At 39.4% G+C, this 17,900-nt stretch overlaps 1 protein-coding gene across 1 annotated transcript in view; it reads right to left on the bottom strand.

The window, feature by feature from the left end:
• Ptprt (protein tyrosine phosphatase receptor type T) overlaps positions 1–17,900 on the bottom strand; it is an 835,658-nt gene that overhangs the window by 241,325 nt on the left and 576,433 nt on the right. Inside the window, exon 11 of the mRNA XM_055602221.1 lies at positions 11,208–11,481. Coding sequence (XP_055458196.1) covers positions 11,208–11,481 — 274 coding nt within the window. The remainder of the gene's footprint in view (positions 1–11,207; positions 11,482–17,900) is intronic.

The following is a 17,900-nucleotide window of genomic DNA, read 5'->3' as shown; positions in this document are numbered from 1 at the left end:
ATAGACTAGACCAGAAAAGAAATTCCTCACATCACATAATACTCAAAACACTAAATCTACAGAACAAAGAAAAAATGTTAAAAGCAGCAAGGGAAAATGGCCAAGTAACATATAAAAGTAGACCTATCAGAATCACACCAGACTTTTCAACAGAAACTATGAAGCCAGAAGGGCCTGGGCAGATGTCATGCAGACTCTAAGGGACTATAAATACCAACCCAGACTACTCTACCCAGCAAAGCTTTTAATCAACATAGATGGAGAAAACAAAATATCCCATGACAAAAATAAACTTAAATAATATCTACACAGCAACCTACCCTACAGAAGATACTAGGAGGAAAACTCCAATATAATGAAATCAACTATAGCCAAGAAAGAAAACACAAGATTAGATAACCTCACAATAACAACAACAACAAAAATAAAAAAAAAAACAACAACAAGCACACAAATACACTATCACCACCAACTCCACAATAAAAGGAACTAACATTCATTAGTAACTATTATCTATCAAGATCAATGGACTCGGATCTCCAATAAAAAGACACAGACTAACAGAATGGTTGTGGAAACAGGATCCAACATTCTGCTGCACCCAAGAAACACACCTCTTCAACAAACGTAAATACTACCTCAGAGTAAAAGACTGGATTTCTTTTTAAGCAAATGGACATAGAAAACAAGCTGGAGTAACTATACTAATATCTAATAAAATAGACTTTCAAACAAAATTAATAAAAAAAGATGAGGAGAGACACTTCATTCTTATCAAAGAAAAATCCACCAGGAGGGCATCACAATCCTGAACTTCTATGCCCCAAATACAAGAGGACCTGCATTTGTAAATTGAACATTATTAAAGCCGAAATCACACATTGATCCCAACACCTTAATAGTGGGAGACTTCAACTCTCCACTCTCACCAAGGGATAGATCATCAAGACAGAAGTTAAATAGGGAAATAATGACACTTACAGAGGTCCTAAATCAAATGGACCTAATAGATGTCTACAGAACCTTTCACCTAAACTCAAAAGATTATACCTTCTCAGCACCACATGAACCTTTCTCCAAAATTGACTATATAGTTGGACACAAAGCAAGCCTCAACAGATACAAGAAGATTAAACATAATCCCTTGTATCCTACCAGACCAGCATGGCCTAAAACTAGACATCAACAACAGAAATAACAAAAAGCCTACATACACATGAAAACTAAACAACTCTCTATTCAATGACAGCTGGATCAGGGAAGAAATAAAAAAGAAATTAGAGACTTCCTAAAATTCAATGAAAATGAAGGCACAACTTACCCAAATTTATGGGACACAATGAAAGCAGTACTAAGAGGAAAGTTCATAGCACTAAGTGCCTTCAGAAAGAAGTTTGAGACATCTCATACAAGCAACTTAATGGCACACCTGAAAGCCCTGGTGGGGGGGGGGGGAGAAGCAGACACACAGAAAAGGAATAGACAGTTGGAAATAATCAAACTCAGTGTTGAAATCAATAAATTAGAAACAAATTAAACAATTCAAAGAATCAATGAAACCAAGAGCTGGTTCTTTGAGAAAAATCAACAAGATAGACAAACCCTTAGCCAAACTAAAAGGCAAAGAGAAACTATCCAAATCAGCAAAATCAGAAACGAAAAGGGGCATATAATGACAGACACTGAGGAAATCCAAAGAATCATTGGGCTTTACTTCAAAAGCCTATATGCCACAAAATTTGAAAAATAAATGAAACGGGCAATTTTCTTGATAGATTCCATTCACCAAAGCTAAACCAAGATCAGATAAATAGATTAAACAGTCCTATATCCCCCAAGGAAAGGAACAGTCATCAAAAGTCTCCCTGCCAAAAGAAGCCCAAGGCCAGGAGGTTTTGGTGCAGAATTCTACCAGACCTTCTAAGAAGAGCTGACATCAATACTCTTCAAACTATTCTACAAAATAGAAACAGAAGGAACATTACCAAAACCATTCTGTGAGGCTATACTCACCTTGATATCTAAACCACACAAAGACCCAAAATAAAAGGAGAATTTCAGACCTATATCTCTTATGAACATTGACACAAAAGTACTCAATAAGATACTTGCAAACTGAATCCAAGAACACATCAAAGATATCATCCACCATGACCAAGTAGGCTTCATTCCAGGAATGCAGAGATGGTTCAATATATGGAAATCCATCAATGTAATCCACCACATAAACAAAGAGAAGGAAAAAAAAAAAGACCACATGATCATCTCCTTAGATGCTGTAAAAGCATTTGACAAAAATCCAACACCCATTCATGTTTGAAGTTTTGGAGAGATCAGGGATACAAGGCACATACATAAACACAACAACAGCAACATACAGCAAGCGTATAGCCAACATCAAACTGAATGGAGAGAAACTTAAAGTAATCCCACTGAAATCAGGGAGAAGGTAAGGCTTCCCACTCTCTCCATATCTCTTCAATATAGTAATTGAAGTCCTTGCTAGAGCAATAAGACAACAAAAGGAGATCAAGGGAATACACATTGGAAAAGAAGTCAAAGTATCACTACTCACAGATGATATTATAGTATACATGAGTGAATCCCAAAATTCTACTAGAAAACTCCTTCGACTGATAAAGCCTTCAGCAAAGTGGCTGGATACAAAATTAACTAAAAAAAAAAAAATTGGTAGCTCTCCTGTATACAAAAGACAAAAGGGCTGAGAATGAAATTAAGGAAACAAAAAGGAAACAATACCCTTTACAATAGCCACAAATAACACAAAGTACCTTGGTGTGACTCTAACCAAGCATATGAAAGACTTATATGAAAAAAAAGTTCTAATCTCTGAAGAAAGAAATTGAAGAAGAAACAAGAAGATGGAAAGATCTGCCATGCTCATTGATCATTAGGATTAACATAGTGAAACTGGCCATCCTACCAAAAGCAATCTACAGATTCAATGCAATTCCCATCAAAATACCAACACAATTCTTTACAGAACTTGAAAGAGCAATTCTCAATTTCATACGGAAAAACAAAAAACACAGAATTGCTAAAACAATGCTTTACAATAACAGGTCTTCTGGAGGTATCTCCATCCCTGATCTCAAGCTATACTATATAGCAACAGTAATAAAAACCTGCATGGTAATGGCATAGAAACAGAATGTTGGATCAATGGAATTGAATAGAAGACCCAGAAATAAACCCACACACATACAGACACATGATTTCTGACAAAGAAGCCAAAACCATACAATGGAAAAAAGATAGCATATTCAACAAATTGTGCTGGTCTAACAGGATGTCTACGTATAGAAAAATGCAAATAGGTCCATATTTATCAGCCTACACAAACTAAAGTCCAAGTGGACCAAAGACTTCAACATAAAACTGGACACACTAAATCGGTTAGAAGAAAAAATGGGGAAGAACCTTGAACTCATTGGCACAGGAGACAACTTTCTGAAGAGAACACCAACAGCACAGGCTCTAAGATCAACAATTAACAAATGGGACCTCATGAAACTGAACAGCTTCTGTAAGGCAAAGGACACTGTTGTCAGAACAAAACGACTGCCTACAGATTAGGAAAGGATATTCACCCACCCTATATCTGACAGAGAGCTAATATCCAGAAAATTTATAGAACTTAAGAAGTTAAACACCAACAAATCAAGTAATCCAATTTAAAAATGGGGTACAGAACTAAACAGAGAATTCTCAAAAGAGGAATATCGAATTGCAGAGAAACACTTAAAGAAATGCTCAACATACTTAGTCATCAGGGAGATGCAAATCAAAACAACCCTCAGATTTCACTTACACCCATCAAAATGGCTAAGCTCAAAAACTCAAGTGATAACACATGCTGAAGAGGGTGTGTAGAAAGGGGCACCCTTCTCCATTGCTGGTGGTAGTGTAAACTTTACAACAACTTTGGAAATCAATCCGGTGCTTTCTCAGAAAATTAAGAACAGCTCTTTTTCAAGATCCAGCTATACCACTCCTAGGCATATAACCAAAATATGTTCCCTATACAATAAGGACATTTGCTCAACCATGTTCACAACAGCTCTATTTGCAATAGGCAGAATCTGCAAACAACCTAGATGTCCCTCAACATAGGAATGGATACAGAAATTATGGTACATTTACAAAATGGAATACTATTCCGCTATTAAAAACAAGGAAATCATGAAATTTACAGACAAACGGTGGGAACTAGAAAAGATCATCTTGAGTGAGGTAACCCTGAAGCAGATAGAAACACATGGTATATATTCACTCATAAGTGGGTATTAGCCACATAATATATAGGATAAACATACTAAAATCTGTACTCCTAAAGAAGCTAAACAACAAGAAAGACCCTAGGGAAGATGTTCAATCCTCACTCAGAAGGACAAAAGTGATAGACATCGGAAGCAGAAGACAGGGAACAGACAGGAGCCTACCAGAAACAGCTGCTAAAATACTCTACTGATCAATGTATCAGATACTGAGCAGATACTGAGACTCAAAGCAGAGTGCAGGTAATCTTATGAAAGGAGACAGAAAGACCTGGAGGGGACAGGAGCTCCAAAAGGAGACCAACAGAGCCATAAAAACTGAGCCCTGGGGCCCCTGAAGAGAATGATACCCCAACCAAGAACAATGCATGGATAGGACCTAATACCCCAGCTCAGATATAGCCCATGGACTCGTCTCCAAGTGGGTCCCTAGTAAGGGGAGCAGGGACTTTTTCTAGCATGAACTCAGTGTCATGCTCTCTGATCACCTTTCCCTGGGTGTACAGCCTTTCCAAGCCACAGAGGAAATCTATGCAATTAGTCCTGATGAGAACTGATGGGCTAGGGTCAAAGAGAAGGGGAGGAGGCCCTCCTTTATCTGTGGACCAGGGGAGGGGCATAGAGGGAGAAGATGGAGGGAGGGTGATTTGGGGCTGAGACAAGGGAGGGGGCCACAGCCCAGATACAAATTGAATAAATTGTAATAATGATAATAATAAAAAAGAAATAACAAAGATCTTTTAAAATGTATCCAATGAGATGACCATTAAAGATGAATTAATAACTCAGCTAACAGTTGAGGAAACTGAGTCTCACATATATCAGGGAATAATTGATAGTATATATACTAATCAACTAATTAAATGACTTTGAGTATTTCCTCTAGGTTTAAGAATAAACATAGCATGGGAAAATAAAGCAAAAAAAAAAACAACAACAACAACAAAAAAATAAAACCAAAAACCAAAACAAAACAAAAAAACCCAAAAACCATCCAAACAACATCCCAAAACAAAAGAACAAATGAATGAGAGAAACTGCAGTAGCAATAGCAACAAAATCCGAGACAGGCATCCTCACTGTGGGCATTCTCAGTATAACAGGAAATACACGCAGTGTACGAAAATATATGTAGTTTTAAAATAATTAGTACTATAAAAGAAAATTAGATGAAGAGAATTGGTGTTGTAAAATAAAATAAGATGCTATCTCATTAATACTGGCATGGGCTCCTAGGTGCTTGCAGAGCAATTCTTGGAGGACTGGACATTGAAAATGAAGAGGTCTCTAGTTCTACAGTCAGGAGAAGAGAGATGCAGCCTTGTATTAAGGCTTCAACGTGAGGAAAGACATCTTGAAATGTTTGATAAGTTCTTAAGAAACATTCAAGATAGAAGTTAGTTAAAATGTAATTGAGACATTGTATTGGCCTGTGAAGCCTCTATTTAAGGAGTCTGTAAAATGACCTTTTATATGGAATTTTATGTAAGAAGTGGGAAATAGTAAGAGCTGGAGAGGACAGGAACTCCACAAGGAGAGCAACAGAACAAGAAAATTTGAACACAGGGAACTTCCCAGAGACTCATACTCCAACCAAGGACTATCCATGGAGATAACCTAGAACCCTGACAATGCAGCCACTTCTGATGAGAACTGATAGACTAAGATCAGAAAGAAGGAGAGGAGGACCTCCCCTATCAGTAGACTTGGGGAGGGGCATGCATGCAGAAAGGGGGGGAGGGTGGGCCTGGGAGGGGAGGAGGGAGGGGTTTATGGGGGGATACAAAATGAATAAAGTGTAATTAATAAAAGTTAAATAAAAATTTTTAAAAATGACCTTTTATTCGCCTATTTCAATTGTTGTCTCAGAGGCTTACTGCCTCTGTCTGCTAATGTAGCCCTTGTCTTGGAAGGTTCTAGCCTCCATATAATCTAATCTAGGACTAGAATGTTTTCAGCCTCTGAGAGTTACTGCTTTATAAGCTCACCCTTTATTGTTCTTCCTGAGTTCTGGGCTGGCTGGTTCAATTCAGCTGTTCTGGCTCAAACTCCTCTTACAGCTAACTTATTCAATATGGCCTTTTCTCTTGGACTCTGAATTGCTCAGCTTGGCCTCAAACTAATACCTGCAAACTTTTCTAATCTCCTGGCTCGTTCTCATTATCTGGCTCATTTTGTCTTCATCTGAGCTCTCGCTCTGCAAACTGTCCCTATTTCTGTCCCTGTAAAACTGCCTCCTCTCTCTGTGCATTCCCCTTAAGTAGCTTCGCCTTTTTAATCTCTTCTTGTGAGAGTCGAGTGTATCCTATTCTGTCAAAATTTTCTATGATTCATCACTTTTTCTGCCACTCAATTAGACATGACTTTCAAACATGGGTGTTTCCTTCTACAAATTAACTTTAACTTCATTGTTTTGGATTAAAGGTGTGTACCACCATTCCTGGACCTAAGCTTTTCTTTTGTTGAAACTTGCTCTGTTTTGTTGAAACAGGCTGGTCTTGAATTCAGATCTGCTTGTCCCTATCTGCTGGATTAAAGGTGTGTTTTTATTCTAGCCAGATCACACAACCTAGAAGGTCTTTGGATGTGATCTCTTGCCAGATCAGCCATGCTCTGAATTAAAATTCCTCTGTAGTAGTCATTGGAACAAAGAAGCCAAGCATCAAAAAACAAAAGAAACTGATGAGAGAGATGTAGAGAGCAGAAGAGCTGCACGTCCTATAGCAAGGCAAGGGGTAGATGGCTAAAGGCAGATAGTGGGTACTGCATATTACTTCCTCTGAAAGGTTGATAGAAAAAAGATTTGGTTTGATCAAGGCAATCAGAGGGACTAGGAGATAAGATTTAGGAAGAAATAACTGTTTGTTATGTAAGGAAAAAGTTCTGATCATTTTACCTGCCCCATAAAGGAATCAACCAACTTTCACTCTATAGAATTGCAGTAATCATGGGGACACCCCGCTGAGAATGCTTCCTTGGATATTTCTTTCCTCTCTTCTTCTTCTGGTCTAGATTATATGACACTTCAAATTTTATCCAACTCTAAAATGTCATTATATAGCTATATCCAAAACATATGGTTACAATACAGATTGACTTCCAAGTGGGGGCACTGACACTCCAGCACCAAGGACAGCACTCATGCAACTAGCTCTACCTTTCTCTCTGCAAGATGGCTGGCTGATCAATCTGTGGGCAAAACATCAATGGGCAAAACACAAACTCACTAATCGGGCAAAATTTCAATTTACAGACCAGTGGATAAACCTCGTGCAAACACCTGAGGAGGCTTTGAAAATCTTATTATGGACACCAGGGTCAAAATTTCCATAGCATGCATGGGGCTGGGAGAACACCCCCCCAGACACTCATAATCAGAACAAAACTTACAAAATGTATTTATCCTCTGTGCAATTGTCAGCACTTAATGAATGAATCCACATGACTACAACTAGTAATTCATCATTTGGTAAGTTATTTCCCTTATTTATTTTGTTTTCTTTCCCATTAGAATGCAAACATTATTCAGGCAGAGAATTTTGTCTGCTCACTGAAGTTTTCCACAACTTTTTTTTTTGTCCTTTGTGACAAATAGTGTGTGCTTGATAGATGTTCTTTTAATTAACCAACCGTATCTAATGCTTTTAATAGCTTAATTAAAGCCGCACAGCCACCAGGGTTTTGTATTCAGGCAGTCTGATTTTAAAGTTTGGATTTACCATCACCTGCTAAGCTGATAAACCATCCTAATACACACAGAATGAAGATTCTTGAGTTCTAAATTCTCTCACCTTGTCCTGAATAAAGCTGGCAGGTAGAATAGGAAGGGATGAAACTGACTGGTAGTAAATTATTCAATTTGGTCTACACCCATTCTGTAATAAGAGACAATCCCTCCCTCCCTCCTTATTTGCTATAGTTTCAAAGGACTTTTTTGCATCTTTTGCTTTAAACATTAACATGATGCATCTTGCTGAGTTCTGTTTTTTACTTTATCAAAGCTATTGTCCCCATTTATGAGTGAATAACATTACTTCATCTTTACATCACCAAATATAATGTTTTCCTCTTCCATTCAAGTTGCTGATTTTCATGTTTCTTTATAATTTCGGAAACTTTGCTTTTCCTTTGTTTCTTTGCATATTGTTACTATTTTATTTTCTATTACTGGAGGGCCACCTGTATGTTGAAAACTAGATTTCAAAAATTCCCAGCATGTAAGCAGTAATTATTTATTTGCTTTTATCTTATATGAGAAAAGTACAGATTTTTGTTCAGATATTTCAGTCTTCATCCAATGCCTAGTGTCTTGCTGACATGATAGTGAATTTTGGACCCAAATCACAATCATTAATTTTTACATTGTGCTTTTCCTCTAAGTAATTGCTTTTTACATTAACCTCCTGTTTTGTAAAGTGTTTGGAATGATTATTTAGCATTAATGCAATGTCTAATTAGTTTCCTGCTCATTATGGGTCTTTTATTCCATTCTTCTCTATTCTTGCTTTTTTTGTTTTGATTCATTGCTCAGTCAATTGTTCTTTGAATGATTTATTAGAGGCAGGGCATGGAGGTGGCTCTGTGTACCAAGGAGCAGGCTTCCTGATGTATCTCCTTAAGAACAATGAATGTGCCTGTTGGAGTTTGTGGCTGATCACACTCCAAAGCCTGCTTTAACTGCACTGTCTGCTGGCCTCTCTGATTCACAGAATAGGAAAGGATCCAGGCAGAGATTTGTTAGAATGGGAATAGCTGCTCTGTTCCTATGACCTTTTGCTCATTTTTTTCAATACAACTTAATACTAAAGACAGCAATTTTAAGCAATGTGTACCGTTTTCCTTGCCAGAAAAATGCACTCTGAGTGCCCACACCTGACTGCTTTTCCTCTCACTGTGTGTGTGAGGCCAACTGCACCCTCAAACAACTTGCATAAGCATGCATACAATACTCTCCCTGCTGTGTATCTTTGCTGGAAATTACACTTCTACAATCGTAAAACAGATGATGTGGTGTGAAAGGCACAGGTAATTCATGGCCTTGTTCCTCTTGGAACTGCATGTAAGGCAAATGCAGCTTGAATACCCTAGTTGTTTTTCCCATGTGTCAAAACCTTGTGTCTTCCAGAGAAGGGGCTATGCAGTGATATTTGAGGAGAAAACCATCCACAACATGTTCGGTGTCACCTGATGTCTCTTTCACAGCCAGTCAATTTTTGGGTTAGAAAAACACCAGGCATAATCAATCACCAGTAGTCTTGGTGTGTTGCTAGCTCCCTGAGTAGTACTGTGTGGGGATGTGGTAACTTGAGACTGGGGCATAGGCTCTCATCCTCATTAGCAGACTGGAAACACAACTCTATCTCTCTCTATGTGCTGAGAGCCGAGAGAGTCATATGTTATGGGAGAGCTGTGCTGAAGCACAGTATGGGCCAGCGTGGGATTCAGAGATCTGAAAGCAAGAAGGGTCCCCAGATGCCTTGCTCCATGTTTATGTCTTCATGCTCAATACATCAGAGTGCTTCGTGCAGAGTGGGGACCAGATGGACAGGTGGAAGGCAGTCTGGCAGCCTCTCTTTGTAGCTTTACACTCTGTGAGGAGTGTCGCTTGAACCAGTAATAAATGCAGAACTGAAATATCAAAGTAGAATTTAAATGGGCATGTGGACAGTCTAAATGTTAATTATTTTCTCAGTCCAGGATGTTTTTTTCCTCAGGCAGTGGTTACTATCGACAGACTAAACTGTTCTCTGAACACGCCACCACTCTTGCTTTGGTCTCAGTCCCTGTTTGCTGTGACAGTGTCACTTCTGTAGAGACTCTGCATGATGCAGCATACTTCCGGCTTCCTCACAGATCTATAATCTCCTGGAGGGCACATACTAACCGTAGTTTGAACCACAGGAATTTGCACATGACAGTGGTCATCATATGCTTGATGAATAAATTATGAAAGCTTGGAATATGTCCATAAAGGCACCCTAAATGGGAAAATACTAACTTTAAGAAGTACTATCATACCCGATCAGTGTGATTTAAGAGTGAGTAAGTGGGTGGTAGTAAAGATTGTATGCTATAGAAATAAATACCTTAAAGATGATTATATTGCTCTATAAACCCCTAAAAAGTATAATGGAAGAATACTTGGAAGAAGATACCATCAAGGAAAAATTAAATAATTACATTACAAACCTTTCATAGTGTCATAATCCCCACATTGACACCCCCAAAAGAGCAAGGTAAGTTCTCTGTCATTGAAGGCGCTAACAAACGTTGACTTTAATGTGCTAATAGTAACTGAAGCATATTATTGTATTCAGGGGTAGGTGGGAATGAATGGAAAGGTGATGGATGTCCTTTGTGATTTCTTCCAGCCCTGTGAATGTGTTATGCTGAGTGACACAACTACTGGACCAAGGAAATACTTGACACAAAAATAGTTACTTTGTTTTTTTAAAAAAAATTTTTTGAATGTGACTCACAGTTATGATAAATCATTCAAAACATGAACTAAAACATGTTCCTTCTGCATCCAAACACTGATAGACATCAGAACTACAGATAAAAGACTCATAACTCAAGCTGTGTGATTTTCTTCAGTGTAGCACCTTTTCCATACTCTAATAGAAATTTACAAACATTTTAATAGAAGCCATACAGCTAAGCCTCATGACATATGCGGTGTCTATATTGCAACTACTTAAATCTTTATATTTGCAACTCTATATTGCAATATTTATATATATATGTCTTTCTATATTGCAACTCTTACGCATCAATGCAACCATCAATAATATGCAAATTAAGAGGTATTATTTCCAAATCTCAAAAGATGTGAGGGCTGGCGTTGGCTCACCACCTTTGCACTTGAAAGGGGGGGAATCTAAACCAGGTAAGTAATGTTGTACTTACTCCATTTGCTTTGCTAAGTGCCTGGAAGTAGATGCTGTAGCTCTTCAATGGGGAGAGGGGAGGATTCCAGTAGCCATTGTAGGTCTTGTTGTCTCCCACTGTAAATGGCTGGGTGACAGGCAGGTTGGAGGGCTTCAACTCGGCAGCAAAGTAGTGTAGAGAATCGAGGTTGGAGGCATTCCGGTAGCTCACAGGTACTGAGAAACACTCAATAATGTCAGCTGCTCTCCGGGACTTCTGAAGTCGCTCCTCCTTGACAACCAGCTGGTAAACACTGGACAAGAAAGAAGAAAGGTAGATGAGTCACTCTGTAGACTGGCAATCTCACTATCACTTACTGTGTGTTAATAACTCCTTTGTGAGGAGACAATGATATCACTTCAGTCTGGAAAAAATAATCCTTGCTCCTTTTTCAGATTTTCAACCTTATACCTCTGTAGAAATCTGTCTTCATACAAAGATCCCAATACCAGTTCATATAAGGCACATCCAAAATTTATCTCAGCCCCTACTCTATCTGAACCTTCTGCTCCTTCTGGGTGGATTTACTTTTTGAAGACTATGACCACCATCTGAACAGTACCAAGATCTTGAGTCTGGCTCATCTTAGATCTCACCTACGTAGAGCTCACTCTTCAATCCAACCAACAAACTCTATGGTCCAAGCCTCAGCAGTGTTACACCTGACCCAGCTTTCTCCCATTGCTAATGCTTAGGCCAGGTACTTGCCTACTTTCCACCTAGACTCAACTCGTTTCTTTGCCCCCAATTCATTTGATCATTCTGCCTAGCTATCCATTTTGCTTCCACTCATATAATACTATGTCCCTTCCAGCACTTCCATAGTTTCTCTTTTGTCCAAATTGTACAGCCTAAACTCCTCACATTAGCTGCTGAACTCTCTGTGCTTGGCTTTCAGCTTTCCTTCAGGTGATCATCTCTTGATGTCTACTAACTTCACCAGCTACAGACACCCATCAATGATACAAACATCCTTATGCCTGACCCTCTCCATCACCAGCTGTGCTTCTTCTATTTAAAACACCCACCAATGCTAGACATCTCTGCCTATAAAAGACCTCCGGTATTACCATGCGTTTTTATATTTACTCCATGAAGCCTGTCTAGATCTGTCCAGAATGCATTATTCCCAACTCATTCATCATTGTTGAATTGATTTTGCAAAAGCATGAGTTGAGGCACATGCCTTGCTGGCTCGATTATATCCTTAGCAAAAGTGAGATTGTGGCCTAGTTATCTCTGAGCCATTCTATCCCCTTTCCCACCACATACACACAGTGCCCAAGAGGTGCACGCCTGACTCTAAGTAAGTGATCAATGAACATCTGTTGAAATGAATCAACGTGGATTTAATTGAAGTTGAAAACAAGCAGGAAGCCAAATCTGGATGGATACAGAAACTTTAATAAGGGTAAACAGTGATTCCCAGGGGCGCCTGCCAAGTAGTCTCTTATCATCCCTTCAACTAAGATATAAGGAGGTGTAAGTGTGTGCAGAGAGATGACAGCCTTTACTGAATACCAACTGTATGCCAAGTATACAGATTCTTTTTGGGAAAGTACTCAAAAGTTGTTGAATTGGATAAAAAGTCCTTATCCTTTGGAGTGTTCACCATGTCTTTTTCTTAAACAAACACCTTTTAGAAGGATTCAGTTCTACTGTGAGATACATGATCTAAGACAGAAGACCAATTGTCTGAGAAGTGTTAAAATGTATGTGAATTAGTGAGGTGATTAGTGAGGTGATTGTTTAAATGTTCCCATCATTTAAACATAACATACCACATGCTTTATGAAAACAGAGTAGCATAGGCTTCAACTGTCCAGTTAGATTATCTATCCAAAGACACCGGATTACAAATCATGATTTGGGTAAAATACAGAGGCCAGGGCTACTGGATTAAGTTGAACAAAGGCTACGAAGGAACTCCTTCCAAGAACTTGTAGTATCACTGTTGGGGCAAATAGTCCTTACTTTTCTCTGAACATAAAGATGCTGATTCATGCAAATAAGAAACATGTGAGTGAGTGACACAGTTGGATGAATAAGGCTTTTGGATAGATATGAGCACGTCTGTTGTCTTTTGTGTACCTCTGAAGGAGAGCCTAGCTGTCCAGAGGATGTAAGCGTAACATAGGAGTGAATGAGGTCAGTGTCACAGGAAGTGTCACAGGAAGCACACACTGCATCTGAGCAGTGTGGATGAGAATCTACAGCACCCGAGTGTCTCACTCTAAAGGAGAGTGATGCCCAGAGCTGCTGAGATGGTGCAGGAGGATAGGGCATTTGCCGGCATGCCTGCTAACTTGAGTTTGAGCTCTGGAATTCACGTAAATATGGAAGGGGATGACTGACTCTGTGAGTTGTTCTCTGATATGACACTCCCATCACGGATCATGCACTCACAGATTACTGGATCAATTGATAAAAATTAAGGCAACATATAGATGAATGCAGGTGAGTATGTGGGCCCCAAAAGAAACATGGATGATATCTGAGCACGCACAGTGCTTCAAGAGTTCCATGTGACTGGGCATGTGTGAAAGCCTTCTATGCCCATAAATCCAGGTGAATCTAGTCGCTACATAAACTATGATTTAAATTTATTCCATTTTCATCTCTGGAGTCTTTCTTGAATGAAATAGCCCAATGTTTATCAGCTAAACTACGGGTTACTACCAAATAGCAGAAACACCAAAGACCCGAATCTAAAAAACATGAACAGGAGTAGATGGGTGAATGCAAAAAATTGTGAAGACACACATTGCTCTTTATGTAACAACAGCCTTAAGTAAAGTTTTTCATCTGTTAAGAGTGCTAATGACAGCTTGATTAATTGAGAGTCCTTTATTCAAGGGCCTCTGATCATTAAGGAAAGTAAAAGAAGAACTACACAGTCTCTTAGGTTTCCTACTGAACCTAGCAATAGAATCTAACAATACTACACACTGGATTTAGGTAAGATGCCTTCTAGTCAATTTTCCTATCCTGATCTGTATCCAACTAATTCACTCCTATAAACCCTGAAAAGAGCTGTGAGCCCCTGCTTTCTCCTAAGATATAGTCTGCTTTTCTCCTCTCTTCTTAACAATGTCCACATGATAAGACCTTTGTCTTGGTTTCTTAGCTGATCTTCTTTTTCTGCATTGAATCCCTTCCTCATCCTTGGTTAATCAATGAAGACCCCAAAGCCCTCGGAGGCTCTCAAGAGCCGTATTCTCCTCCTAGAATCGCTTACTGCTCTCCTGGACTATCCTGTGATAGGCTGGATCAAGACGAGCCCAAGGATGGCTTCATGTACTGCCCCCTCACTGGCATGAGAATGAAGCTGTGATGAGCCAAGAACAAGGGTCATTGCTGCATTCTGGACATTCAGTTGTTCAAGGCTGGTGAAAGAAAGTACTGCATCACCACAGACTTAGTCCCATCCTCTCTATCTAGCTGTTAAGTCTGCTTGAATTGACAAGCGGCTCTGCAATAATCAGGTTGAAGGGATGAGGACAAACCTGAGAGTTCAGTGATCTATGAGTGTCAACTCAGCAAAAGCAGCTCAGACCTCCTTCACAGCCGAGTTCCTTTTAAAAATGTTCTTTTCCCATAAACCAACACAATGCACAAAGGGACACCTGAGCATTTTTTTTTAAGTTGATGGCCTAAACTGCTTAGTTTGTATTCTACCTCATATGAAATCACAGAGAGGGAGAGAATAAGGACATTTTAGAGGTTAAGCTATGGAGTCAACATATGGTACACATATGATTGGGATTACTGTGTGGAAGCAAATTCAGCAGTTCCCACAGGCCCACCGCATCTGCAGCTTATCCATTCAGAGATAAACTGCAAGTGTCACCAGAAAGCTATAAGCCTTTTAGGCAGATGAATCTGTCTGCCAGTTCATCCATCTCTTCTCAACAACCAGGGGAGAAAGAGCAGCACGGTGACACGGAGAAAAGGGAAGTGGTGGAGGAGAGAGACAGGGGCATGTCTATTGTGTCTGTTTCCTACAGAAACTTTATTCTCACCATTCTCAAACACATACTGCCTTCACTTCTCTGGTAATGATAAATACATGCCTAAATGAGAATAACCCACTCTGAAGTCATATCTCCAACCTTGTGAAAATGGTTGCAACTACTAAGGGTTGTTTGTAGTAGGGACATTTTAATATGAAAATCTTGGTGTCTTAAGAAAAGAAGAATAAAGTAGTTCAAAATCCATTTCCTCATGCAGCATTCATTTCCAGTGCTGACTTCTGTCTCTCCCAATGTGAAGATGGGCATTTTTAATGTTTTCTTTGCATGGCTTGCTCTGGGGGTCTCCCCATGTGGGCTCTGAACGCCATGCTGTGTCCCAACTCCATCTTCACTATAAAGTAATGGCTAGAACATCAGCAAGAGTGTTCACTCTCCATTTCAGCACCTCCTCCCATTTGAGGCAACAACATTCCACTCTGGTACCAAGTCCCAAGATCTTCCATGTGGAACCTACAGGACTCCACAAGAAGCTTTGGGAAACGTGGCCACTTGGTCATACTGCTATTTCTGATGCCAAAGCAAAAAGTTTAGATAGTGACTCATATCTCTCACGTGATTCCTTTGATGAGACACAGTCACCTTGCTATTATTAAATTTTCCAGTGCCAATTTTTCTGTATGTGGGGCAGATGCCTAACAGACAGATGTAATACCCATTCGAGATGTTGATTCAGCTAACAGATGGAAAGTAGGCTTCTATTCCCAGGTGAAAATTGCCCAACTTTAGGCAGGTGCACATTTTGGTCCATGTTCTCCCAGAAAAAGACATGTGTTATTTCATATTCCTCCAGGGACAGACTCCAAGTCAAATGGTGTGTTATAGAAATCATTCCAAAATAAAATGGTAAGGGAGAGAAAAAGGAGAGAAAAGTGGGTGAGCCAACCTGGAGTGTGCTATCAGGTGAAATCCTGAAATACTGGTCTCAGCCCAATATCCCAAAATCTCAAGCCAAGGTCTTTGAACCTCCAAATGCAATCTGTTTTCAGATCTTGGCTTTCTCAGGCTTTCCCAACCATTTATGTGGGTCAGACAATGAGTCCCTAGGTGCCAAATAACAGTTATCCAAAGCAGGTCACACCTGAGAATCATTACATCAATGCACACAGCACCTGGAAGACTTGCACAGCATAGGAAAGGGGTCACGGCAAATCTACGGAGAACAGCAGCGTGTCCTACAGGGCGCTTTTAAACAATGTCTACAACAGTGATCCAGTGCTAAGAGAACAGGCTGGAGACTGGACGAGGTAGTATTGCAATCTTTTCTTCTTTTCTCTCCTCTCCTCTCCTCTCCTCTCCTCTCCTCTCCTCTCCTCTCCTCTCCTCTCCTCTCCTCTCCTTTTCTCTTCCCCTCACTTCTTTCCTCCTCTTTCCTTCCTGTTTTTGAAGCATGATTTTTCAATTGTTCAAGCTGGCCTTAAACTCACTATATAGCTAAGGATGACTTTGAACTCTTGATCCTCTTATGTCTACATCCCAAGTGTTGGGATTATAAGTGTACACCATTAAGATTTAAATAAAGACACGTGTATTCCTCCTGCCATCTTTCTCTCTGTCTGCGTGTGTATGTGTGTGTGTGTGTGTGTGTGTGTGTGTGTGTGTGTGTCTGTGTGGCTTGCATGTGTATGTGTTCATGTATGTGGACATGCACATGTGTTTACATGCATATAGAAGTCAGAATTTGGCATCAAATGTCTTCTTCAATAACTCTCTACTTCATTTTTTGAGACAAAGTCCTATAAAAACTTGCTGGCCAATTACCCCTGCAATCTGTCTCAAATCTAGACTTGAATATAAAGTCTTCTCTGAAATAGAAAATGGAGAAAATGGAGATGACCCGGGGCCAAGCCATTTTTCTCTGGGTAGGGACTGGTGAAATTATCTTGTAGGTATATCTTCTATTTATTTTCTAGTTATTTCCATAAAAAGGAATGCTATGACTAGTTTCCTTCTCACTCTGATTTGTTCATACTGAAATAAACCCATGTCCCTTTCCAGTTCCAGTTTTATGTACTTTTTAATATAAAGAAATTAAAGTAGAAGTTCTATACACCTGTAGATTTGGTAGCACTGAGACCTGGATGAAATCAGAGTTCTAGTTTGGCAAGGTATTGTTCGACTTTTGTTTCCATTCCCCATACAGTGGAGTTTCATGATAACCATAAAAAATCAGTGTGGTTTCTCTACTACTAAGTCTTCAAGAGAGGGCAAGAAAAAGTCATCTCAGATTCCTAACCAGCCTGCTTAAGCTCAGTAGCTCTATCTTTGGCTGCACATCATAATCACCTATAGGCTTGAAAAGGTTATTCCTTGGCCTCATCCCAGGCCAGATGAACCAGAATCTGTAAGAATGGGATCTAAGCATCAATATTGTTTAAACCTTCAAAATACTTCTAGGACACAGCTATGAAGCTAAAACCCAGGTGATTCCAGCATTTACCTTTCTATAAACCCAGTAGGATGATCCATTTTTTTGCAACCTCACTTACTTAACATTGCCAATATGGGGCACTCCAAGTTCACTAAAGTTGACAACTAAAAGTCTTTGTTCACCATATCTTGGGTCATTGTCTTGCTTTATTTTCTATCTTATCTATCTATCTATCTATCTATCTATCTATCTATCTATCTATCTATCTAT

This window comes from Psammomys obesus, unplaced genomic scaffold, assembly GCF_907164565.1.
Source record: "Psammomys obesus unplaced genomic scaffold, mPsaObe1.curated_primary_1811, whole genome shotgun sequence".
Classification (NCBI taxonomy): Eukaryota; Metazoa; Chordata; class Mammalia; order Rodentia; family Muridae; genus Psammomys; species Psammomys obesus.
Note: the sequence above shows the minus strand (reverse complement) of the source record. Positions and strands in the feature narration are given on the sequence as shown.